We start from the raw sequence: 25,535 nt of genomic DNA, 5'->3' as shown, positions 1-25,535 counted from the left end.
GGTCGCGGGGTGTGCTGGAGCCTATCCCAGCTGTCTTGGGGCAAGAGGCGGGACTGGTCTGGACTGGTCGCCAGCCAATCACAGGGCACATATAGACAAACAACCATTCACACTCACATTCATACCTATGGACAATTTGGAGTCGCCAATTAACCTAGCAAACTCCACACAGAGATGGCAGGAGGGTGGAATTGAACCCTGGTCTCCTAGCTGTGAGGTCTGCACGCTAACCACTAGACCGCCGTGCCGTCGGCTGGGAAAACTCAGAGATTTATTTCCTTTTGTGTTGTTTAACATTACAATACACGCTTCAAAATGGCAGCTTTTTTTAAATAAACAATCTCTTGACCATTCCCGTTATTTCTGGTCCTTGCAGGTATCGACCAAGGCCAGATGACATATGATGGGCAGCACTGGCATGCCACAGAGGGCTGCTTCTGTTGTGCCCACTGCAAACGTTCTCTACTGGGTCGACCCTTCCTGCCCAAGCAGGGACAAATCTTCTGCTCCCGTTCTTGCAGTTTGGGGGAGGAGCCCAACGGATCGGATTCCTCGGATTCTGCTTTCCAAAGCGCTCGCTCCACCAGAGAGTCCAGACGCAGTGCCAAGGCGGGAAAGAGCGGCGGCGGCGGCGGCGGCGGCGGCGGCGGCGGCGGCGGTGGAGGGCAAGCGGAGAACGTGTCGGGCGAGGTGGACCCGTTGTCTTTACAAATGGACCTACTGAGTCTCTCTAGTCAAACTCCGAGTTTAACTCGCGAGCCTCCTGCCTGGCAGAACCAGAAGCAAGACGGACGTAAATTTGAGTCTCAATCTGAGCCGACGCCCAGCCCCTCCCCTCTCCAGCTTCTCAGTCAGTGCAACGTCAGAACGTCCTTCAACACGCCATGCACCGGACAGAACAACCAGAACGGAGGTTTAAAGAGGCCACCCATCTCCGCCATGAAGGGTCACTCTCTAAATGACACCTGGTTCCAACAGCCGTCCCCGGAGGACTACTACCCCCCCAAACTGAAGACCCACAAGAGTTTCACTGACGAGCTCTCTCAGCACTGCGGCGGGTTTTCGGCGGACAAGCGCTCCATCAGTTTGCATGGCTTCCAAAGGGAGCGAGATCCCGGTCCTCCGGCGGCGACCCAAGCAGCAAGAAGCAGGAACCCCATCAACGCACTTAGCTTCACTGAGCAACTGACCCCCCTGCAGCAGACCCCAAGAGGATCCACGGAGTCCGTGTCCATAGCTAACTCTGCAGGTTGGTGTGAGATGATTCAAAATGTTCCTACTCTTGCTGTCTTCATCTTCATTTCTGTTTTCCAGAAGGAGGAGCGACACGGCAAGAGCACCTATCCCGCTTTTCCATGCCTGACCTGAGTAAAGACTCTGGAGTGAACGTCCCCCAGAAAAGCAACACGGACAACCTTAACTCTTCGGTCCAATTCCGGAGCTCAGAGTCCCTCCACAGTGTCAACGGTGGTCAACCCTACATGGAGATAAACCCGCCCAGGTCCTCCCAATACCAGCTGCAGTATTGTGACCCATCCAGCGTGGGTGCCGGCAGAGTCACGGCTCATCTACCGCCCGGATTCACCTACCAGGAGGAAGACAGGGTGAGCTTGGTGAGCAGCGCCAGTGCCGCACGCCTTCCCCCCATCAATGAACGCAGGGTGAGCAGTGGCGGCGTCGGTGGAGGAGCAGGAGGAGGAGCAAGAGGGGCGAGTGTCAGGATAGAAATACCGGAGGAAACCCCTCAAAGACGCAGACACCACCACCATCACCGCACCAGAAGATCCCGGCGCTCCCGCTCGGAAAACGCTCTCAACTTAGTCACGGATCGGCGAGTGAGACCGCAAGAAAGGCCGCAGCGCCACGTTCGAGAAGACTACGATCGCTTCCCTCCTCCGAGGAGTTCCAGGGACCAGTACGGAGTCGTCGGAGGAGCGGGAAGATACCAACCGCAATTCTTTCGCCAGTGCCCCAGGACCACATCAGACCTGACGCTTCAGAACCCCGCTGCCAGCCGACGCACAGGCTTGAACCAGTACTCCTGGGAGGACTACGACTACGACGACGACTGGTGCTCCACTTGCTCTTCCTCGTCCGAATCGGAGGACGAAGGTTACTTCCTGGGCGAACCGATCCCGAGACCCATCCAGACGCGCTATCTCAGCAACCAGGAGCTGGTACACAAGTACAGCACGGGGATGGGAGGAGCCAACAACCGTAGTGCGCTGCTAACAACCACACACAAACGCAGAAAAAGCAAGAACTGCATCATTTCTTAACGCGTCTGCAACAGTCCTTGAACGCACCATCTAACTTTCAAAGTTTACAGATAAAGTAGAACCTTATATAGTGGAAATTACGGTAATATGAATGAAATCAAACATTTTGGGGTGGAGTGGTTAGCGCGCAAACCTCACAAGCTAGGAGACCAGGGTTCAATTCCACCCTCGGCCATCTCTGTGTGGAGTTAGCATGTTCTCCCCGTGCATGCGTGGGTTTTCTCCGGGTACTCCGGTTTCCTCCCACATTCCAAAAACATGCTAGGCTAATTGGCGACTTCAAATTGTCCGTAGGTATGAATGTGAGTGTGAATGGTTGTTTGTCTATATGTGCCCTGTGATTGGCTGGTCACCAGTCCAGGGTGTACCACGCCTCTCGCCCCAAGACAGCTGGGATAGGCTCCAGCACCCCCCCTCGCGACCCTGGTGAGGATAAGTGGTAGAAAATGAATGAATGAATGAATAAAACATTTTGGCACTAGAGTACGAGAATACCCAGTTTTTGCATGTTTTTCCACACACTTTCTTCAACGGTCCTTGAACGCACCATCTAACTTTCTCCCACACTGCAGAGCTAGGCATCTGGTCCGACGATACAAACAATGTTGATCAATGCTAATCAACAATTGTAATCAAAAGTCAAGTAACAAACTGCTGTGCTAGCTCACCAGTGTTTGCATGTCTTTGTATTCATCATTTACAGTATCTTCTCTCTTTTGGGTTTTTTTTTTTGTTTTGTAAAATGTGCAATTCTTTTTTTTTTTTTTTTTTGTAAATGCAGATAGTCTGTTTGCTACAGTTGAACTTCCCGTGATTTTGCTATAGAATATACTGTACTATTGTATTTGCTTCATAGTATGTACATAGATAAATGAACTAATAATTTCACTTAAGTTAAGAAAGTGCGTGTAAATACGGTTGTAAATGAGGCCTCACATATTTTTATATTTTGTATTAATAGAATCATTTATGTATGAAATATCTATCGTGTAGAGATAGACCATAACAAAAACAACTTATGCATGTGACCTGCTTCGGTGATTAATTTGATTGACAGCTGCTGTTTATCACTGTTCAGCATTACAGCGTTCGCCACCTGCTCGGTGCATACATGAATGCTAACAAGGTGCAGAGGTGAATTAGCATTACCTGTCTCGATATTGTTAATATGCAAGATGGCAGACACTTTTTTTTTTTAAACATTATTCAAAGACGCTCTGGCGTATTGCATCAGCTCTTTAAGTTGGGAACTTCTGCTGACTACTGCCAATTGGGGGGGGGGGGGGGGGGGGTTGGTATTCCGGTTTGCATACTAGTTAGTGCACTCATTCTCGAAGGGGAGCTTTTTTTTTCTCTTTGCTTCAGTTGTGAATAACTTTAAAGCCGCTGCGGTTTTTTAAATCCAAGTGGTCAGAAGAACAGTAAACGGTAAATAAATGCCTGTGCTGAACACTAACAAACTTCATCTGTGTTATAACGTCTTTTCAAATAAACATTGTCTGATTATTTTTAGTGTGTTGCAAAGTTTGTACAAGCACTGCATAAAAGTCTCCACAAAATGAGGGGAATATCAATCTATTTTATGATTTTGTTTCTCGTAAATGTATGACTTTTTTACGTGAAATTACAACTTTATTCATACAAATTTATGACAATATTATTTTAGATTTAAAGCTTTATTCTCGTAATATTAAAAAAGAATTATCGTAAATTTACAATTTTATTCTTGTAATATTATGAGTCTGTTTCTTGTAAATTTACAACTTAATTTTCAGAAATGTGTGACTTCATTCTCAGGAATTTATGACTATTCTCGTAAATGTACAACTTTATTGTAATATATCAACATTTTTTCTCGTAAATTCTCAGAAATGTGACTATTCTCATAAATTTTTGACTTTATTCTCACAGATTTTGATCTTTGTTCTTGTAATATTTCAAAAAAATTCATAAAATTGATTTAATACCCATAGATTTATGCCTTTATTTTTTTATGTACATCTTTATTCTCGAAATATTTTAACATTTTCTTTTTCTTGTAAATTATCAGAAATTTGACTTTATTCTCATACATATGAGTATTTTCATAAATATACATCGTTATTTCTGAAACATTTCAAAAAAATTCTCGTAAATATATAACTTTAATGGCTTTGTTCTCGTAGAGTTACATCTTTGTTCTCGTAATATTTCAACATATTTTCTTGTGAATTTACGACTTAAATCTTGTCATATTTAAACTTTTCTTCTCTTAAATTTTGACTTCTTTGGCTTAAATTTATGACTTTTTTCCTGTAAATGTACATCTTTATTCTCATAAATTCTCATTCTTCACATTTGACAGTGAAGCATATGGCCACCATGTGATTGATCCTTTGCAACCACAGATAGAGGTTCTCCACCACGTCTCCACCCTCTCATTCCACTGTGGTTTCATGTGGTCCCAAGACATCTCCATGATAAAGGTCAATATGCCAAACTTGAGACTTCAAACCCTCCACAGGCAGACTGATGACGTCAACCTTGTGGAGTCCTTATTTTATACAGTTAAACATTTCACTTCAATAGTGACTTCGAGGTATAAGTTGGAGACTTTGATAGGTGGTGTGAAAAAATGTTTCCCCCGCTTCCTGATTCCTGATTCCTTATTGTGTGAATGCTGAAGCTTTTTAATGCTGCTGAGTGTGTATCTGTTTACTCAGCTACTGTAGCATAATGAAGAGTAGACATGCAATAAGCAGAATTCACTTAATTAATTTAGTTAAAAAAATATTTATTTAATTGAAGTTTAAAAAACAGGTTAAAGGGTGTTATATTATTATAATGAGCTGACAAATAAGTTACAGGTTACTTAATTTATTGTGTATTTTGTTTTGTGTTTTTATTGTTTTTATTGTTCCCATGACGGAACAAAAGTTTCTTGTTTTGTTTTGCTAAGTGGATACGACGGTATTAACCGAAGCACAGACCAGGAAGTTGTGAACGCACAGTATGTTGTTTACACGGAAGCTAACTGTCACATGGATTTCAAAGACTTTAAGGACCTCTTTTCACGACCAGCGGCCAACGAGGTATATTTTTTTACAAGTAATTAATTAGTCTTTCACTTCATTAAGCTTTATTTGCATATATTTGCTACAACAAGATTATTTTGTGACATGTACCGTTTGTGTTTGTCTTAATGCAGTTCTCGCGGCGTGAAGGCAAGGATACATAAGACACAAGCTCATGTATTAAACGCCCCGTGTCTGTTGTCGTGGAGAGAGATACAAATGCTTGTCATGTTAAGTATGGTCGTGCGTCTAAGCGTAACAAGAAGTGTCTGTAATACTGTAAATTGGATTGTCTCTGACCTCCATGTGGTCACTGGAGATTACTGCTGCAGGCCCTCCTAATCCACATTACCACACACACATATACGTGTTGTACAAGGTGTTGTATGGAGCAGCAATCTCATGATTGGAGTGGAACACAATCCTGTAATGATGTTAGCATGATTGGCACATTAGTGGCTTTGCATGTTGGCTTGTTCGTTTTACTTTCTTCAAAGTAAAGTTGCAGACTCGTATCACATGCGTGCTCTTCTTCTTCCATCCTTGAGTCAGTCAAAGACAAAAGACCCTCCAGTCATGAAGCAATTCCCATGAGTTTATTTTTTCCTGTCCCATGAATGACAAAGTATGTACTGTAAATGTTGGCGTATAAGACTTTGATATAGTGGTGCAGATCATTTATTATAAATTCTAATCTTGTGACCTCTCCTTTACTCAATTGCTGTGCTATTCACAAGGTAGTGAGGAAACGATAGCTTTTTTTGGCAGGAGCCAATCACAAGCAATCAGTGCCGTCACAGCAAGCTTGTCTGATATGGGCTTTTTTGTCACAAAACGATATGTCGATATGATATAATATGTGTGAAACATGACATCTTCTGTGATGGACTATATGTGTTGTATAGAAAATCCGATTCCAATATCAACCGATATTATATCCTTAATTATTATATCTAACAGTATAATAATAGAAGTCTCACTCATGGAGTCACTCACTTACTAAGAACACTTTACTAACAACGCTAAATTTACCACAAAGCAACATGTACTTTTCTTTAAAAAAAAAAAAAAAAAACATTAATTGGGGCGCTGCAATGACATCAGCCTCCCTCTGAGCTCCGTGTCCTCTGCCCCTCTCTGGTGGAGAGCAACAGCATTGCAGCACCATACTTTAAACACATATTGGTACTTGTAAAGTATATTTCTTAGGTGTCTCTTGAGCGTTAAGTTGCTGTATGATGAGTTTAATGTTATTTGTATGATGAGACTTCCAAATGTTTCTCCCTTCTTTTGTCCTTAAAAAACTATGTACATAGATACTATGTATACTATACTATGTATACTATATATAAACTATTGACACTTCACTCAAATCTTTGCTATAAATACGTTAAATGAGACTGAACAGCAAGGGTGGTGCCACGACCGATAAATGTAATTTTTCCAAATGTATTGTTTGCTTTAAAAAATGTAGAGCATAATTACAAACAATATATAACATATTTATGTAAAGTTGATAAATCATGTCAAGGACCGTTTAAGAAGATGTTGCTGAAATGTGATGAGTGCTCTCACTTTTGTCAGATGTTTCACATGAATGAACAACTTTATTGTGTGGTTTCATTGTTCATTTGTTATTATATTTAGACAAAGTGTTTGCTTTATTTGGACACAGTTTTAAAAAGACAAAGCCAGAAAATGTTCATGTGACAATACTGGACCTCCAAGCAATTTTGGCTCATTTCTATGATGTCTATATTTTCCTTCCACAGTTATCTTCCATGTAATTCCATTTGCCGCACTTAGTTGTTAACAAAGCCTGACGGAGTAGACAGCGTCTGGAGAACATCCTCTCATTAAGTCTGGATGGAGAGCGCCCTGCAGAAACAACAAGAAACAATCAGGTGACAATGCTAAGCCAAGAAAATAACTTGCCATGAAATGGTATCAACAATATCTTACAGATCTTACAGAGAGTGTTAATGCTCCTGTTAACAGTTATTTAGTTTTAATGTCAACACAAATCAAAAGCTCAGATTTAGAGTTGAAATAATTCTATTCACCAACAACAGCATGGATGACTTAAAGGTCTTTATTTACAATAAGGTACTCCAAAATACAGTAGTTATTGAAGAACTCATGACTAAGGGACAGAAATTCTGAGTAGTTACTGAGGAAATAATGAAGACCTCATGAGAAACGAATGAGCAGAGTAGTTATTGAGGAACTAAGGCACATACATTTAGAGTAGTTACCAAGGAACCAATGAAGCACTAATGAGGAACCATTGAGTAGAGTAGTTATTGTGGAAATACCGAACTAATGACAAGAGTAGTTACTGAAAAACTTAAGGCACGTAGCTTTAGAGGAGTTAGAGAGGAACTCAGGATCTAACGAACTAATGAGTAGTTACTGAAGAACTAATGAGGAACTAATGAGTAGTTACTAAGGAATTAACATACATATGGGAAGCTAATAAAGAACTAATGAGGAACTAATGAGTAGAGTAGTTACCAAGGAATTGATGAAGAACTAATGAGCAGAGTAGTTACTGGGGAACTAGTGAACTCATGAGGAACTAATAGTTACTAATAGTAGTTACTGAGGAAATAAGAAAGAACTAATCAGGAACTAATGAGTAGTTACCGTGGAATTAATGAAGAACAAATGGGTCGAGTAGTTACTGAGGAACTAATGACAAACTAATTAGTAGAGTAGTTATTGGGCTGCTGAATTAATGAAGAACGAATTAGGAGAGGAGTAGAGTAGTTACTGAGGAACTAATGAAATAATGAGCAACCACTGAGTAGAGTGTTTACCAAGGAATCAATAAACTACTGAGTAGAGTGGTTACCAAGGAATCAATGAAGAACTAATGAGTAGTTACCAAGGAATCAATGAAGAACTAATGAGTAGAGTAGTTACCAAGGAATCAATGAAGAACTAATGAGTAGAGTAGTTACTGAGGAATCAATGAAGAATAATGAGTAGTTACTGAGGAATCAATGAAGAACGAATGAGTAGAGTAGTTACTGAGGAATCAATGAACTAATGAGTCGAGTAGTTACTGAGGAATCAATGAAGAACAAATGAGTAGAGTGGTTACTGAGGAATCAATGAACTAATGAGTAGAGTAGTTACTGAGGAATCAATGAACAAATGAGTAGAGTAGATAACTAATGGATAACTAATAAACAACTAATGAGGAACTAGGGCACATTGATTTAGAGTGGTTACTCAGGAACTAATGAAGTAGGCATGTTTCCCTTCCCTGTGGCGCCCCTGCTGGTCATCAACTACATTGCTACACAAAAAAACATTGCAGGCTTAGTAAATTGATGAATAAAAAATATAGATAACAAAAGTATTCCTCATCATATTTGGATAAGTAGCCAAGCTCAGGATTCGACTCGTCAATCTTGACTTAACCCAATAATCCGAAAAGCTTGACCTTTGCCCTCCCGGCAGCCCCAACTGTGACCAGCTAACACCTTCTCCCACACAGCTTCACGCCTCCAATGAATCTCATTGAAAGCTTTGTCTCCTGATAATGGAGCCACGCTACACACCCTGAATCCATGTAAATATCTTACAATACCTTTATTTACCTTATTTCTGCCACGTTGTGCAGACCCCCGTTTTACCAGGTGTTTCCTCAGCCCACTGGGCATGTTGTCTTCATGGAGAATTGCATGATGGGTACCTCAAAGTTGCTTTGCTCCAGGGCTCCATCTGGTTCATGACACAAACGCCCCTTCTCACACTGTGAGTCATTAAAAAGCTCAGTACCGGGCCGGGGAGGTGTCCCATCTGTGTGCCACCTGTATTAAATCACTGCAGTTTGCAGTACTTCGTACAAGACGGCCTTCTTTCTATTTGTTACTATCATACCTCCTTAAGTGTACTCTATGTAGTAAGTTGGAATATCAACTTTTTATCAATTTTTTGCTAATAAAATTGAGATGGGCTGCACGACGGACGAGTGGTTAGCATTGCAGGCGTCACAGCTATTATACCCGAGTTCAATTCCACCCTCGGCCATCTCTGTGTGGAGTTTGCATGTTCTCCCCGTGCATGCATGGGTTTTCTCCGGGTACTCCGGTTTCCTCCCACATTCCAAAAACATGCTAGGTTAATTGGCGACTCCAAATTGTCCATAGGTATGAATGTGAGTGTGAATGGTTGTTTGTCTATATGTGCCCTGTGATTGGCTGGCGACCAATCCAGGCCTCTCACCTGAAGACAGCTGGGATAGGTTCCAGCACCCGCCGCGACCGTCGTGAGGCTAAGCGGTAGAAAATGAATGAATGAAATTGAGATGGAAAAGCCATCTGTAACACTTTGGGACTCCAGCAAACCACAGTGAGAGCTGTATTTGTAACCCACCTGCTTCCTGCTGACCACAGGGTTCGAACACAGGACCTTGGGAGAAGACCAGACTGTCAACTGACCACTCACGGCAGCTCTTGAGGCGAAGAGAGTGAGGTGATACCAATGTTCAGCCACACTTGCTAGCATACTTTATATATTCAACCACGAAACAGTACGATTTACTGATTATATATCCAAAAAAAATTCTAAACTGTGAAATTTGAACCGTGACGTTTCAAGAGACAACTGTACTTATATTTACATAATTATATTTTAACTTTTTTTATGGAACACAAATCATTTCAGAAGAAAACAAGCACAGTGTTAGCGGGGGAGTTAATTCCCCTGGCATCTGCTGCTCATTCTCTTCCACTTAAACAAAGTAGATAATCTCAGGACACAATGCGCAATTTCATCAAGTGGAATTTCTGCTCTAATTGTCTTCACATGAAACTCACTGAATGTGCTCAATGCACACATTACGACTTTGCATGACCGCAGGTTGGATAGATGGATATTTATGGATATTTTGCACTTTTTAATATACGGATGAAGCAACTTTCTACACCAAACTACAAGCAAAGTAATCAACATATTGCTTTGACTTGACTTCTGGCAATAATAAAACACAACAGATTGTCCGTCAGGGAGCCAGGTTTGCAACAGTAACCATTTTCACTTAATCCTCCCGTTAATCCTCCTCCAGAAGGACGCTGGTGTAAGATTCAACCTGTTATGATGCTGTCAATCATAATGTGCATCCACAGAGAGCTGAACTGTTGCCAGTGTAATTATCGACTTGCTAATAAAGACCCTTCTGCTGCTTAGCTGCTGGCAAATAAGCAAGGAGTTGTTTATATGATTTATTAACAAGTCATTGTGCGGATTTGAGATTAAAATTAGGTAAATAGGAAAATTAAAATAACTGATAAGATTTCATGGCTTCAATATTTTAAAATGCCTTCTTCGTGGTCAAATCACACGCTTGTGTGACTACTTGTTGCTAGGCAGAGTTGAACAGGCAAAGCAGAAATGTGCTGAGGAAATTGGTCCTAAATAGGAGAAGAAAGATTTTTTTTTTTTGTCGACTGGAGATTCTTTTCTCACCTGAAAGACTCGCTCATGTGGACAAAAGATGAAAAACATCACCATCTAGTGGGGAACTCCTGTAGGGCAAGCTGTGGTAATGTGAGACACCTCCTGTACCTCATACGTTAATTACGCCTTGACAGCCCTATGATTTTTGTCAAAAATCAGCACCCTCAAACACTGGCATTTTATGCCATTTTTGGGTGCTTCTGGGGCCCCTGTTTAGTGTGTGTAAGGTTTCCCGTGTTTTTTTCACCAGAAAAGTGCATTAGCAGCAAGTTAAAAAAACTGAAAAAAACGACATAACCCCTTACGTTTTTTGTCAAAATCATCAAATTCAAACACTGGCATTTCATACCATTTTTGGGTGCTTCTGGTGCCCCTAATGCGTGTGTGTGAGGTTTCTCGTGTTTTTTGACCAGAAAAGTGCATTAGCAGCAAGTTGAAAAAACTGAAAAAAACGACATACTAACCCCTTACGTTTTTTTTTCAAAATCACCAAATTCAAACACTGGCATTTTATACCATTTTTGGGTGCTTCTGGGGCCCCTAATGCGTGTGTGTGAGGTTTCCCATGTTTTTTTGACCAGAAAAGTGCATTAGCAGCAAGTTGAAAAAACTGAAAAAAACGACATACTAACCCCTTACGTTTTTTGTCAAAATCACCAAATTCAAACACTGGCATTTTATGCCATTTTTGGGTGCTTCTGGGGCCCCTGTTTAGTGTGTGTGAGGTTTCCCGTGTTTTTTTGACCAGAAAAGTGCATTAGCAGCAAGTTGAAAAAACTGAAAAAAACGACATACTAACCCCTTACGTTTTTTGTCAAAATCATCAAATTCAAACACTGGCATTTTATGCCATTTTTGGGTGCTTCTGGGGCCCCTGTTTAGTGTGTGTGAGGTTTCCCGTGTTTTTTTGACCAGAAATGTGCATTAGCAGCAAGTTAAAAAAACTGAAAAAAACGACATACTAACCCCTTACGTTTTTTTTTTTTTTAAATCACCAAATTCAAACACTGGCATTTCATACCATTTTTGGGTGCTTCTGGGGCCCCTGTTTAGTGTGTGTGAGGTTTCCCGTGTTTTTTTGACCAGAAAAGTGCATTAGCAGCAAGTTGAAAAAACTGAAAAAAACGACATACTAACCCCTTACGTTTTTTGTCAAAATCACCAAATTCAAACACTGGCATTTTATGCCATTTTTGGGTGCTTTGCAGGCCCCTAATGCGTGTGTGTGAGGTTTCCAATGTTTTTTGACCAGAAAAGTGCATTAGCAGCAAGTTGAAATAACTGAAAAAAACGACATACTAACCCCTTACGTTTTTTGTCAAAATCACCAAATTCAAACACTGGCATTTCATGCCATTTTTGGGTGCTTCTGGGGCCCCCTGTTTAGTGTGTGTGAGGTTTCCCGTGTTTTTTTTTTTTACCAGAAAAGTGCATTAGCAGCGAGTTGAAAAAACTGAAAAAAACGACATACTAACCCCTTACGTTTTTTGTCAAAATCACCAAATTCAAACACTGGCATTTTATGCAATTTTTGGGTGCTTTGCAGGCCCCGAATGCGTGTGTGTGAGGTTTCCAGTGTTTTTTTTACCAGAAAAGTGCATTAGCAGCAAATTGAAAAAACTGAAAAAAACAACATACTAACCCCTTACGTTTTTTTTCAAAATCACCAAATTCAAACACTGGCATTTTATACCATTTTTGGGTGCTTCGCAGGCCCCTAATGCGTGTGTGTGAGGTTTCCCGTGTTTTTTTGACCAGAAAAGTGCATTAGCAGCAAGTTGAAAAACTGAAAAAAACGACATACTAACCCTTACGTTTTTTGTCAAAATCATCAAATTCAAACACTGGCATTTTATGCCATTTTTGGGTGCTTCGCAGGCCCCTAATGCGTGTGTGTGAGGTTCCCCGTGTTTTTTTGACCAGAAAAGTGCATTAGCAGCGAGTTGAAAAAGCTGAAAAAAACGACATACTAACCCCTTACGTTTTTTGTCAAAATCATCAAATTCAAACACTGGCATTTTATGCCATTTTTGGGTGCTTCTGGGGCCCCTGTTTAGTGTGTGTAAGGTTTCCCGTGTTTTTTTCACCAGAAAAGTGCATTAGCAGCAAGTTAAAAAAACTGAAAAAAACGACATAACCCCTTACGTTTTTTGTCAAAATCATCAAATTCAAACACTGGCATTTCATACCATTTTTGGGTGCTTCTGGTGCCCCTAATGCGTGTGTGTGAGGTTTCTCGTGTTTTTTGACCAGAAAAGTGCATTAGCAGCAAGTTGAAAAAACTGAAAAAAACGACATACTAACCCCTTACGTTTTTTTTTCAAAATCACCAAATTCAAACACTGGCATTTTATACCATTTTTGGGTGCTTCTGGGGCCCCTAATGCGTGTGTGTGAGGTTTCCCATGTTTTTTTGACCAGAAAAGTGCATTAGCAGCAAGTTGAAAAAACTGAAAAAAACGACATACTAACCCCTTACGTTTTTTGTCAAAATCACCAAATTCAAACACTGGCATTTTATGCCATTTTTGGGTGCTTCTGGGGCCCCTGTTTAGTGTGTGTGAGGTTTCCCGTGTTTTTTTGACCAGAAAAGTGCATTAGCAGCAAGTTGAAAAAACTGAAAAAAACGACATACTAACCCCTTACGTTTTTTGTCAAAATCATCAAATTCAAACACTGGCATTTTATGCCATTTTTGGGTGCTTCTGGGGCCCCTGTTTAGTGTGTGTGAGGTTTCCCGTGTTTTTTTGACCAGAAATGTGCATTAGCAGCAAGTTAAAAAAACTGAAAAAAACGACATACTAACCCCTTACGTTTTTTTTTTTTTTAAATCACCAAATTCAAACACTGGCATTTCATACCATTTTTGGGTGCTTCTGGGGCCCCTGTTTAGTGTGTGTGAGGTTTCCCGTGTTTTTTTGACCAGAAAAGTGCATTAGCAGCAAGTTGAAAAAACTGAAAAAAACGACATACTAACCCCTTACGTTTTTTGTCAAAATCACCAAATTCAAACACTGGCATTTTATGCCATTTTTGGGTGCTTTGCAGGCCCCTAATGCGTGTGTGTGAGGTTTCCAATGTTTTTTGACCAGAAAAGTGCATTAGCAGCAAGTTGAAATAACTGAAAAAAACGACATACTAACCCCTTACGTTTTTTGTCAAAATCACCAAATTCAAACACTGGCATTTCATGCCATTTTTGGGTGCTTCTGGGGCCCCCTGTTTAGTGTGTGTGAGGTTTCCCGTGTTTTTTTTTTTTACCAGAAAAGTGCATTAGCAGCGAGTTGAAAAAACTGAAAAAAACGACATACTAACCCCTTACGTTTTTTGTCAAAATCACCAAATTCAAACACTGGCATTTTATGCAATTTTTGGGTGCTTTGCAGGCCCCGAATGCGTGTGTGTGAGGTTTCCAGTGTTTTTTTTACCAGAAAAGTGCATTAGCAGCAAATTGAAAAAACTGAAAAAAACAACATACTAACCCCTTACGTTTTTTTTCAAAATCACCAAATTCAAACACTGGCATTTTATACCATTTTTGGGTGCTTCGCAGGCCCCTAATGCGTGTGTGTGAGGTTTCCCGTGTTTTTTTGACCAGAAAAGTGCATTAGCAGCAAGTTGAAAAACTGAAAAAAACGACATACTAACCCTTACGTTTTTTGTCAAAATCATCAAATTCAAACACTGGCATTTTATGCCATTTTTGGGTGCTTCGCAGGCCCCTAATGCGTGTGTGTGAGGTTCCCCGTGTTTTTTTGACCAGAAAAGTGCATTAGCAGCGAGTTGAAAAAGCTGAAAAAAACGACATACTAACCCCTTACGTTTTTTGTCAAAATCACCAAATTCAAACACTGGCATTTTATGCCATTTTTGGGTGCTTTGCAGGCCCCGAATGCGTGTGTGTGAGGTTTCCAGTGTTTTTTTTTACCAGAAAAGTGCATTAGCAGCAAGTTGAAAAACTGAAAAAAACGACATACTAACCCCTTACGTTTTTTGTCAAAATCATCAAATTCAAACACTGGCATTTTATGCCATTTTTGGGTGCTTCGCAGGCCCCTAATGCGTGTGTGTGAGGTTCCCCGTGTTTTTTTGACCAGAAAAGTGCATTAGCAGCAAGTTGAAAAAACTGAAAAAAACGACATACTAACCCCTTACGTTTTTTTTTCAAAATCACCAAATTCAAACACTAGCATTTTATACCATTTTTGGGTGCTTCTGGGGCCCCTAATGCGTGTGTGTGAGGTTTCCCATGTTTTTTTGACCAGAAAAGTGCATTAGCAGCAAGTTGAAAAAACTGAAAAAAACGACATACTAACCCCTTACGTTTTTTGTCAAAATCACCAAATTCAAACACTGGCATTTTATGCAATTTTTGGGTGCTTTGCAGGCCCCGAATGCGTGTGTGTGAGGTTTCCCGTGTTTTTTTGACCAGAAAAGTGCATTAGCAGCAAGTTGAAAAACTGAAAAAAACGACATACTAACCCTTACGTTTTTTGTCAAAATCATCAAATTCAAACACTGGCATTTTATGCCATTTTTGGGTGCTTCGCAGGCCCCTAATGCGTGTGTGTGAGGTTCCCCGTGTTTTTTTGACCAGAAAAGTGCATTAGCAGCAAGTTGAAATAACTGAAAAAACGACATACTAACCCCTTACGTTTTTTTTTTTTAAATCACCAAATTCAAACACTGGCATTTTATACCATTTTTGGGTGCTTCTGGGGCCCCTAATGCGTGTGTGTGAGGTTTCCCATGTTTTTTTGACCAGAAAAGTGCATTAGCAGCAAGTTGAAAAAACTGAAAAAAACGACATACTAACCCCTTACGTTTTTTGTCAAAATCACCATATTCAAACACTGGCATTTTATGCCATTTTTGGGTGCTTCTGGGGCCCCTGTTTAGTGTGTGTGAGGTTTCCCGTGTTTTTTTGACCAGAAAAGTGCATTAGCAGCAAGTTGAAAAACTGAAAAAAACGACATACTAACCCCTTACGTTTTTTGTCAAAATCATCAAATTCAAACACTGGCATTTTATGCCATTTTTGGGTGCTTCGCAGGCCCCTAATGCGTGTGTGTGAGGTTTCCCATGTTTTTTTGACCAGAAAAGTGCATTAGCAGCAAGTTGAAAAAACTGAAAAAAACGACACACTAACCCCTTACGTTTTTTGTCAAAATAACCAAATTCAAACACTGGCATTTTATGCCATTTTTGGGTGCTTCGCAGGCCCCCGAATGCGTGTGTGTGAGGTTTCCAGTGTTTTTTTGACCAGAAAAGTGCATTAGCAGCAAGTTGAAAAAACTGAAAAAACCAACATACTAACCCCTTACGTTTTTTTTCCAAAATCACCAAATTCAAACACTGGCATTTTATACCATTTTTGGGTGCTTCTGGTGCCCCTAATGCGTGTGTGTGAGGTTTCCAGTGTTTTTTTTGACCAGAAAAGTGCATTAGCAGCAAGTTGAAAAAACTGAAAAAAACGACATACTAACCCCTCACGTTTTTTGTCAAAATCATCAAATTCAAACACTGGCATTTTATGCCATTTTTGGGTGCTTCGCAGGCCCCTAATGCGTGTGTGTGAGGTTTCCCATGTTTTTTTGACCAGAAAAGTGCATTAGCAGCAAGTTGAAAAAACTGAAAAAAACGACACACTAACCCCTTACGTTTTTTGTCAAAATAACCAAATTCAAACACTGGCATTTTATGCCATTTTTGGGTGCTTCGCAGGCCCCCGAATGCGTGTGTGTGAGGTTTCCAGTGTTTTTTTGACCAGAAAAGTGCATTAGCAGCAAGTTGAAAAAACTGAAAAAACCAACATACTAACCCCTTACGTTTTTTTTCCAAAATCACCAAATTCAAACACTGGCATTTTATACCATTTTTGGGTGCTTCTGGTGCCCCTAATGCGTGTGTGTGAGGTTTCCAGTGTTTTTTTTGACCAGAAAAGTGCATTAGCAGCAAGTTGAAAAAACTGAAAAAAACGACATACTAACCCCTCACGTTTTTTGTCAAAATCATCAAATTCAAACACTGGCATTTTATGCCATTTTTGGGTGCTTCAGATTACAAAAGTAATCTGATTACAAAAGTAATCTGATTACAAAAGATTACTATTGTACTCCGATTACAAAAGTAATCAAATAACTTTTGTAATCAGATTACTTTTGTAATCAGATTACTTTTGAACTGATTTTACGTTTTTTGTCAAAATCACCAAATTCAAACACTGGCATTTTATGCCATTTTGGGTTTTTTTTTCAGGCCTCTTTATTGGCTTATTTGCAATATTATGTTCAAATAGTATAAATATCCCATCAGGTCACACATTGTAGACGCAGCACATCCTATAATCTAGTCGCCATTCTGCTGTCATCTAGAAAAGATTTCCCACAGACAGTGATGGCTTTGAATTCATCTGCGATCTCCAGCAGCGTCTTCCCTTTTGTCTCAGGCAAGAAAAAGAACATGGAAAGACAACCCAGCATGCACATGCAGGCAAAGATGACGAAGCAGTACGTGTCAAGCGCATCCTGAAATGGGAGAACCATAACAGCGTCATTGCATTGGTTATGGTGTCATTGCACAGTTCTATTGGGTGTACTTACAATAAGAAATGGAAAGACAAGACCCAGCACGGCTTGTACGGACCAACGCTGGATCCCGACGAGAACAAAAGCAGCCACTCGATTGGACTGGATGAAGATCTCATTGTTCAGAGTACCTGACGCTCCCCCTTTGCATAAAGCACAAGTCATTTGATACTTATGTGGCATGTTAGACATTCTATTCATGCTAGGAACGTACCAGGCCCTCCACAGAAGAAGACAATGAAGAGGACGATCAAACCAGCAGTAACGTATGGAGACCAAGAGCTACAGTCCTGCAGTACCAAATAGTAACATCTGTATTCTGTACTTGGATCAGTTGATTTGACCGAACATAATCAGCCATGGACATTTTTTACCTTGAGGTTGAGCATGACGGTAACAAAAACCCAGCACGCAGACATGATGCCATAACCCCCCCAGAACAGAGGCCTCCTCCCTGCATGCTCTATCAGCAAACCCTGAGGGAAAGAACGGTAAAGATGTTAAGGAAGCAGAACGTCGTGGGTGGTATGGTTGCAACTCTCATGGCCAGATTATGGCCAGCAGAAATTGGTTCCAAGTCGTTCGGGAGTTAATCACAAAAAACGCTTGTCCAATCACAACGCTGAATTCGAAAAAAACAAAATGTCTTGATGCTATCAATTTGTAACCAACTCCTATCACCACAAGCTTGCCACTCATACCTTTCTATGATATCGGGAAGTAGGAAAAATGTAGAAAGAAATTGAAAAAGAAATCTTGGGAAGCGGAAGTTTTAGTCATGGTTAGTATCGTTGGAAAGCTTGTGGCCGATTTATGGCAAGCAGAAATTTGTTCCAAGTTGATAGGACCTACCGTTCAGGAGTTAACACTTATAAGGTACACTTAATAAATACACAAACATGTACAAATATGACTTCAAAATACTAAAAAAAACATTTTAAAGTTTTCCCATAATTTGAGGAAAAGCATTTTATTGCAGCATAGAAAATGAATGGATGCTGATTCTGTCCATCAGACGGAGAGAGGCTGACGTCATTGCAGCTCTGATGAATACGTTGCGACGATGCAATGCATTATGAGAAAAGTATTCGTTCATTCAAAAAAGAAGAAGTACTCACACAGGATATCGATGTAATGATTTCCGTTACTCCGAGCCCAAGAGTGATGTAGCGGATTTGATCCTTCGGGATTCCTGCTCTCCAAAAGATGTCGAAAGCAAAAGTGCTGATCTAAGCATAAAGAAGAGAGGTCTTCATTGTTTGTTGGTCCTATTCTCAATCTCTGACCTAAAGGACATTCTCACCATGGACATGCCTGATAACTGGTTACAGATGTAGATGATAGACATGGTGATGAGCTGCCATCGGACTGTTCGATCCCGCATGAGCAGCAGAGGACTCTTTGGACGAGCCGACTCAATCGCCGCCTGCTCGGCCAACATCTCCTCCATCTCCTGCGTGTAATCACCTTGGCCCCACAGACTCTGGAGCGCTACAAAGTCGAGACTCGGTTCATAGACTGATGTGTACGATATGTGTGTATTAGGGGCGGCCACCTTTTTTGCAGGCTTTCTCCTCTCCTTTCTCGATGAATAGATATCTGGGAGCGTCAGGAAGAAGAGGCAACACCATGACCTGGACCACCGAAAGACATGCAGGGAAACAGAGGATGATGTTCCATAGTTCCTCACGTCCAAGGAGCTCACTACGAGGAAAGGAACCAAATGTCGCAGTAGAATTTGTTTGTTCATCTGTTTGAATAAAAATACCTGAGTCCAAGAAACTGTGCCGATAGTTTGCCAAGAGACCCAAACGTCGCTGCCGTCATGGTGACAATGCCTCTTAACTTCCTGGGTGAAATCTCACCAAGGTACATTAGATGCAGGCTCATCCCCAAACCTGCAAGACATGAAGGTCTTAATAAGGACAATACAAAAGGTACTGTAATGCATACCTGTGTTCTCATGAGAATTCAATAGGAAGTCATGCAAAATGTTAAAAACTGTATTATGTTTAATGCACAACATTTTACAGTATTTCATGAACAGTGTTTAATTTTTGCGCCATTTACACCATAATATTAATCCTACATATCTATATATTTGATTTCCTTGACTGTGAAAACTACCATGGAAGGGTTTGAATGGCTTAAAGAATGCTAATAATGCTAACACATAGCAAGTATATAAGCATAAGTTTTTATATAAGATACACATATATACACATATAGACAAACAACCATTCACACTCACATTCATACCTATGGACAATTTGGAGTCGCCAATTAACCTAGCATGTTTTTGGAACACATGCAAACTCCACACAGAGATGGCCGAGGGTGGGTGCTTAAGTTCATATTCTTGAAAATCGTAAAAAATGCTCACATGCTAACATGACAGCGCTAAGTGTTCCAATAAGTGTCTACTCCTGAAAACAGCTAAATGTTTACTAGCACACCTAGAGGCGGGGTGTGCAATCACAGGGCACATATAGACAAACAACCATTCACACTCACATTCATACCTATGGACAATTTAGAGTCGCCAATTAACCTAGCATGTTTTTGGAATGTGGGAGGAAACCGGAGTACCCGGAGAAAACCCACGCATGCACGGGGAGAACATGCAAACTCCACACAGAGGTGGCCGGGGGTGGAATTGAACACTGGTCTCCTAGCTGTGCCGTGCCGCCTGTTGCAATATTAAGAATCCTAAATCCAGACAGTGATCCGCATCACCCCTAAAACCTAATCAGTTCTTCCATATCCCATTTTCGATAATTCCTGAAAATGTCATCTAATACAATTTCATAGAATATGAGACAAAAGGACGTGGATGCTGCAGCTACGTTATTGATAAAATCCTGCTGTGAAAGAGATGTAAAGCTGCTCAGATGTCAGCTCTCTTACCTGCTGAGTAGCCAGTCAGCATCCTTGCCACAATAATCATTTCATAAGACTTGGCCCATTTACTTGTCAACACGATCCCGGCAGCAACGATGGCAATAACGCTGTTGCAGATCACTGCTTTTTTTCTGCCAAAGAGACAAACATGTCCTCAATCACATATAATACTTGAATAGTACAGCCCTGAAGTACGCTTACCTTCCCAGCAGGCCTGAGAAGCACTTGACGCTGACAGCACCAAAGAGCCCCCCCACAGCGTACATGGACACAATGACGGACCAGATGATGGTGACGGTGCGTCCCGGTGGCGGTGCAGCGTATCTTTCATACCAGCTGCTGTTGATGAAGCGCTGTATGAACTGCAAGGAGAATTCCATTTGTTTGATTTCTAATCCAACTCTATCAAGGCAAAAATCATTAAACCTCTCTTTACTGATAACACATGAAGGCAGCAGGAAGAATGATTCTCACCGGTGAAGGAGAACTCAGTCCAGTGACGTGGTATCCGGACTGAAAGCTTCCTCCAATTCCCAAAATAAAGATGAGAAAAAGAGCATTTCCACGCGTCTGAAATGAAAAAGTTTGGTTATTTGGATCTATTAAGCTCAAAACCCCAAATTGGGTTTACTCCCCAAGAACCGTGTTATATAATATGTATAATATGGTTAAAATATAACTCAGATAACGGACAGTTGGAATGACTGAGCAAAAATGATTCTTTGGAGTCACTGTGTTTAAAAAAAAAACACAACTTATCTTCACCGAAGTCAGTAACTTTAAGTAACTTTAAATTGAGGTTTGACAATGGACACAAACATATTATATTCCAGTTCAAGTCTCACAGTTTAAATGAATTAAAAACATGACATAAAACGTTAAACTCGGTGAAATGACGTTAAGAGAAAGCCTACCAGTTGCTGCAGCAAAGATTCCATGCGGTCCTTCAGTGGCACTCAACTCTTCAGAGACACAGACAACCTGAATTGACAACTGTTAAATACACCGCGGCTAAGGCTGCTTATCATTAACTTCTTACACTTTCTAACCAGCAACAACAGAAATACAGTCAGACGCCGCCTGAGTCACGCATGTTTTCTGATGCAATCTTGCAAGAAGAATTATCTGAAATCATACGCAAATTATTTGTTAAAAGTGGCGAATAAAGAATTGTTTTTTTTGTTTGTGTCCTCCCTCACAACCTCCATCACACTCATAATCTGTGACCCAAGAAGGTTGGAAGGATTTTTTGTCAAAAATCACTGCCCTCGAACATTGGCATTTTATGCCCTTTTTGGGTCCTCCTGGGGCCCCTGTTGAGTGTGTGTGAGGTTTTTTGTGTTTTTTTTTGTCCAGAAAAGTGCATTAGAAGCAAGTTTTAAAAAAAACTGAAAAAAACGACATACTAACCCCTTACGTTTTTTTTCCAAAAATCACCAAATTCAAACACTGGCATTTTATGCCATTTTTGGGTGCTTCTGGGGCCCCTGTTGAGTGTGTGTGAGGTTTCCCATGTTTTTTGTCCAGAAAAGTGTATTAGCAGCAAGTTGAAAAAATCTGAAAAAAACAACATGCGTTTTTTGTCAAAAATCACCGCCCTTGAACATTGGCATTTTATGCCCTTTTTGGGTCCTCCTGGGGCCCCTGTTGACTGTGTGTGAGATTTTTTGTGTTTTTTTTTTTTTTTTTTTTACCAGAAAAGTGCATTAGAAGCAAGTTGAATGAAACAAAAAAACGACATACTAACCCCTTACGTTTTTTGTCAAAAATCACCAAATTCAAACAAATAAAAAGTCATAATTATGAGATAAATCGTGGGTGGGTATAATATTTGCCTTTTGCAAATGTCCAAATGAGTTGTCCGCGGTCGGATAACTTTTCTTTCAGTGGCTGAAACTGGCTTCCTTAAAAAGAACTTCATAGTAAAATAACGCTATTCAGCCAAAAAAGATTGTAGTTTGCTGTTGTGGCCAGCAGGGGGAAGTAAGCAAAAAAATGTCTCGTTAGTAACATAGGTTATACCTCTTTTTTTCTCCTCCTCGTTGACAGACAGTCCGGCGGAAGCAACACATTCGTGTGTTTCCCGTAGTCATCGTTGGCTAGCTCTGCTACCTGTCCTTTCACGGGAAGCTTTATTTATCTTCACTCCTTCGCCACCTTTTGAGAAAACATGCCGTTAGAGAATCTCGAAGAAGAGGGTCTGCCAAAGAACCCCGACCTGAGGATAGCACAGCTAAAGTTTTTGCTCACAATGGACGGTCACCGACAAGATGCTAAAGTGAAGACGGAGCTCATGGACGCTATCAAAGCTAACAGTGAGTTAGCATATCAATACGTTATGTTAGCATTTACGAATCAATATGCGGCACATAGATATACAAGCATTATGTATCTGTGTGTTGTCTTAAGTGATTCGATAAGCGTAGGCACAACAGTCAAATTGCTAGAACTGCTTGCTAATTTATGCTAGCAGCACGAATTACTACACCGTATAGGCTTAAATGATGAGTGGAATATAAAGTAATGTGAAATTTTATAACGTAATCACAAAATAATAAAATTACGTCTTTGTTCGACCACAATTAGGAGTGGATTGTGTGTACTTTTGCCAATTTATTGTTTAGTGATGCATATTTTTGTTGTATAGACATGGCCCCCTACTATGAAAGCCTTTGCAAGGAGCTCAAATGGCAACTGGATGGAGACCTTCTCAGCAAAATGAAGAAGGCAAACGAGGAGGAGCTGAAGAGGCTTGATGATGTATTGGAGGATGCTGAGAAGAACCTTGGAGAGAGTGAGATCAGAGATGCTATGATGGCCAAGGCTGAATATCTGATCAGGATCGGTGATAAGGTAAATAAGTCATCCACACTGAGCGACCATTCATCGGGCATAACATTAGGTACACTAGCACAGATCAGCGGTGACGGGGAGGGGCGTTTGTCCCAAACATCGGAATGATCCAAAATCAAATACAACTGAAAAATGTTGCAAATGCCAAAAATACACAATCCTCCAAAAACGACTGCATGGAAAAAAATGCTGCAAGTTCAAACAACCAATCAGAAGTTTGCATGGCGACCAGGAGAGACAGACATGAACGATGTCAATGAAGGAGAAGTATTTGTGTACAGTATTCCCTCGTTTACCGCGTTTAATTGGTTTGGGATAAGTGAATTTCCGCAAATAAGGATTCCTCATTTCTAAATGGAAAATTTTGTAGTTATGGCACAGAAAACCGTTTTTTTAAATTCTTATTATTAGACATAACAGCCATATAGACACTTTTATGCTACCAAATATAGCAGGTATAATCAGAGAAAATAAGCCATTTAAGACAGTTTACCTTGTAGGGGAGCAGAATCAATGGCGGACAGGAAGTGGCATCTGGTAACTGTATGCTTCTAATGCCATGTGCTTGCACAGGAGGGCGCTCTAACGGCGTTCAGGAAGACCTATGACAAAACCGTGGCTCTGGGTCATCGACTAGACATCGTCTTCTACCTGTTGAGGATCGGCCTGTTCTACATGGACAGTGACCTCATCACACGCAACTCGGAGAAAGCCAAGAGGTAATGACGCGTCTGTTAAAGGTTTTTGTAGTATAATTTATGAATATGTCCCCTATTCTTGCAGTCTCATTGAGGAAGGGGGGGACTGGGACAGGAGGAATCGACTGAAAGTCTACCAGGGTCTTTACTGCGTGGCTATCAGGGATTTCAAGCAAGCTGCCGAGCTCTTCCTCGACACAGTCTCGACCTTCACGTCCTACGAGCTCATGGACTACAAGACATTTGTCACCTATACAGTCTACGTGTGCATGATCGCCCTCAAACGGCCTGACCTTCGGGAAAAGGTACAATACAAGAAGACAATGGCTACGCTGGCAAGATACAACTAGTACTGTATCCTACATATGACAAAAATGCATATTTCAGGTAATAAAAGGAGCGGAGATCCTGGAGGTGCTGCACAGTCTGCCTGGGGTCCGTCAGTATCTTTTCTCCCTCTACGAGTGTCGTTACTCTATCTTCTTCCAGTCTCTGGGTAAGGTTCATTTCACTCTCTCCATGGTCTCCACAGTATATATTGCTTCAGCTCACCTGTGTTATCACTGCTCCCATAGCCACTGTGGAGCAGGAGATGAAGAAGGACTGGCTCTTTGCCCCCCACTACCGCTATTATGTACGAGAGATGAGGATCCAGGCCTACAGCCAGCTACTGGAGTCCTACCGCTCTCTCACTTTGGGATACATGGCCGAGGCTTTTGGAGTCAGCACAGAGTTCATCGACCAGTAAGCTGTCCTACACATGAAGCGTATATCTGATGTACTGTATAGCTATTGCTGGGCGGTATAGTCATCCCTCGTTTATCACAGTTAATTGGTTCCAGAACCATCTGCGATAAGTGAATTTCTGTCAAGTAGGATTCATTATTTATAAAGTATTTTCGAAAAACTTTACAGCCTTCTGAAGACAGTTTTTAACATTAGAGCCCTCTCGACATTAAATAGCACCCCTATGACAACATTTGCATTTGTGCTAATGTAGTAGACACAGGAAAGTAAGACATAATACTCATACACACCTTGGCCTGCCTACACTTTCATTGGATCTGCTTACTACAGTGATATAGTAATAATACACGCTTGTACATTATAATTACACACACAATCCCTGAAAATATTGCAACTTGTTTATGATGCTGCTGTGTTAGATAGGAGTTAGTGCTGCCAGGTCTTGCTAGAGAAACAAGCTCTTGGGAATCTGACTTTGTGGTTGGTACCTGAATGGGACGCCACAAATGATGGATGTTTTGGTCATCTTTGCAACCTTCTCCAACAGGCGTGTACTGATTGAAGTATTTACTTTGTCTTAGGGAGCTGTCCCGATTCATCGCTGCAGGACGTCTCCACTGTAAAATTGATAAAGTGAACGAGATCGTGGAAACAAACAGGTAACATTCATCAGACATTAGTACCTTAGCTTGGCAATAATTCAAAGAATAAAATGGTAATTTTTTTTCCTTTTTCAGACCTGATAGCAAAAACTGGCAGTACCAGGAGACCATTAAGAAGGGGGACCTGCTGCTCAACAGAGTCCAGAAGTTGTCAAGAGTTATCAACATGTAAACATGATGTCAGCAAGGTGGATTCTTCTATGGTTTTCTTACACCTTAGTAGTAGACAAATTCAATTGTGTATATAATAAAATGTTTGACCGTTGACGTTGTTTTTTGAAATGAG

At 40.9% G+C, this 25,535-nt stretch overlaps 3 protein-coding genes and 1 long non-coding RNA gene across 7 annotated transcripts in view; 3 read left to right on the top strand and 1 right to left on the bottom strand.

Moving 5' to 3' along the window:
- The window catches only part of prickle2b (prickle homolog 2b), a 94,520-nt gene extending 90,971 nt beyond the window's left edge, over positions 1–3,549 (top strand). For all 3 annotated transcript variants that reach the window (XM_058074545.1, XM_058074547.1, XM_058074546.1), the window contains 2 exons: positions 377–1,249; positions 1,315–3,549. In XM_058074545.1, the coding sequence (XP_057930528.1) occupies positions 377–1,249; positions 1,315–2,279 (1,838 nt within the window). In that variant the 3' untranslated portion in view covers positions 2,280–3,549. The remainder of the gene's footprint in view (positions 1–376; positions 1,250–1,314) is intronic.
- Positions 3,550–4,730: 1,181 nt separating this feature from the next.
- Positions 4,731–5,847, top strand: LOC131126322 (uncharacterized). Its single transcript, XR_009129144.1, has 2 exons — positions 4,731–5,350; positions 5,467–5,847. It is a non-coding gene; the product is annotated as an uncharacterized LOC131126322 (long non-coding RNA).
- Positions 5,848–17,113: 11,266 nt separating this feature from the next.
- slc2a9l1 (solute carrier family 2 member 9, like 1) lies at positions 17,114–22,598 on the bottom strand. 2 transcript variants are annotated; one of them, XM_058068689.1, is made up of 13 exons: positions 22,312–22,598; positions 21,204–21,270; positions 20,764–20,859; positions 20,491–20,651; positions 20,296–20,420; positions 19,157–19,286; positions 18,944–19,092; positions 18,692–18,879; positions 18,507–18,617; positions 17,763–17,864; positions 17,603–17,678; positions 17,404–17,531; positions 17,114–17,328 (listed from the first exon to the last, which is right to left on the bottom strand). In XM_058068689.1, the coding sequence occupies exons 2-13, from the start codon at positions 21,225–21,227 to the stop codon at positions 17,143–17,145; spliced, it is 1,476 nt and encodes a 491-aa protein (XP_057924672.1). In that variant the 5' UTR covers positions 21,228–21,270; positions 22,312–22,598; the 3' UTR covers positions 17,114–17,142. The 2 variants fall into 2 exon arrangements, with proteins under 2 accessions (XP_057924672.1, XP_057924681.1); XM_058068698.1 differs by lacking the exon at positions 22,312–22,598 and adding an exon at positions 21,329–21,348 and having other exon boundaries at positions 21,204–21,251.
- On the top strand, positions 22,325–25,514 carry psmd6 (proteasome 26S subunit, non-ATPase 6). Its single transcript, XM_058068712.1, has 8 exons — positions 22,325–22,604; positions 22,937–23,142; positions 23,716–23,861; positions 23,926–24,145; positions 24,228–24,336; positions 24,416–24,584; positions 25,169–25,246; positions 25,325–25,514. Exons 1-8 carry the CDS (start codon positions 22,460–22,462, stop codon positions 25,419–25,421), a joined length of 1,170 nt encoding a protein of 389 aa, XP_057924695.1. The 5' UTR covers positions 22,325–22,459; the 3' UTR covers positions 25,422–25,514.
- The last annotated feature ends 21 nt before the right edge of the window (positions 25,515–25,535 follow it).

The sequence above is a fragment of the Doryrhamphus excisus genome, chromosome 1, assembly GCF_030265055.1.
Source record: "Doryrhamphus excisus isolate RoL2022-K1 chromosome 1, RoL_Dexc_1.0, whole genome shotgun sequence".
Lineage (NCBI taxonomy): Eukaryota > Metazoa > Chordata > Actinopteri > Syngnathiformes > Syngnathidae > Doryrhamphus > Doryrhamphus excisus.
This window is presented reverse-complemented; position numbering and strand designations above follow the sequence as displayed.

Bases quoted from the DNA above. Each gene is read 5' to 3' on its own strand.
- slc2a9l1 (XM_058068689.1), bottom strand. From the start codon at position 21,227: ATGGAATCTTTGCTGCAGCAACTG. The intron at 20,652-20,763 runs GTGAGAATCATT...TTCTCCTTGCAG, and splicing joins GACTGAGTTCTCCTTCACCG to TTCATACAGCGCTTCATCAA. The intron at 19,093-19,156 runs GTATTTTTATTC...CTTTCCTCGTAG, and splicing joins GCACAGTTTCTTGGACTCAG to TGAGCTCCTTGGACGTGAGG.
- psmd6 (XM_058068712.1), top strand. From the start codon at position 22,460: ATGCCGTTAGAGAATCTCGAAGAAGAGGGTCTGCCAAAGAACCCCGAC. The intron at 24,146-24,227 runs GTACAATACAAG...TGCATATTTCAG, and splicing joins GGCCTGACCTTCGGGAAAAG to GTAATAAAAGGAGCGGAGAT. The intron at 24,337-24,415 runs GTAAGGTTCATT...CTGCTCCCATAG, and splicing joins TATCTTCTTCCAGTCTCTGG to CCACTGTGGAGCAGGAGATG.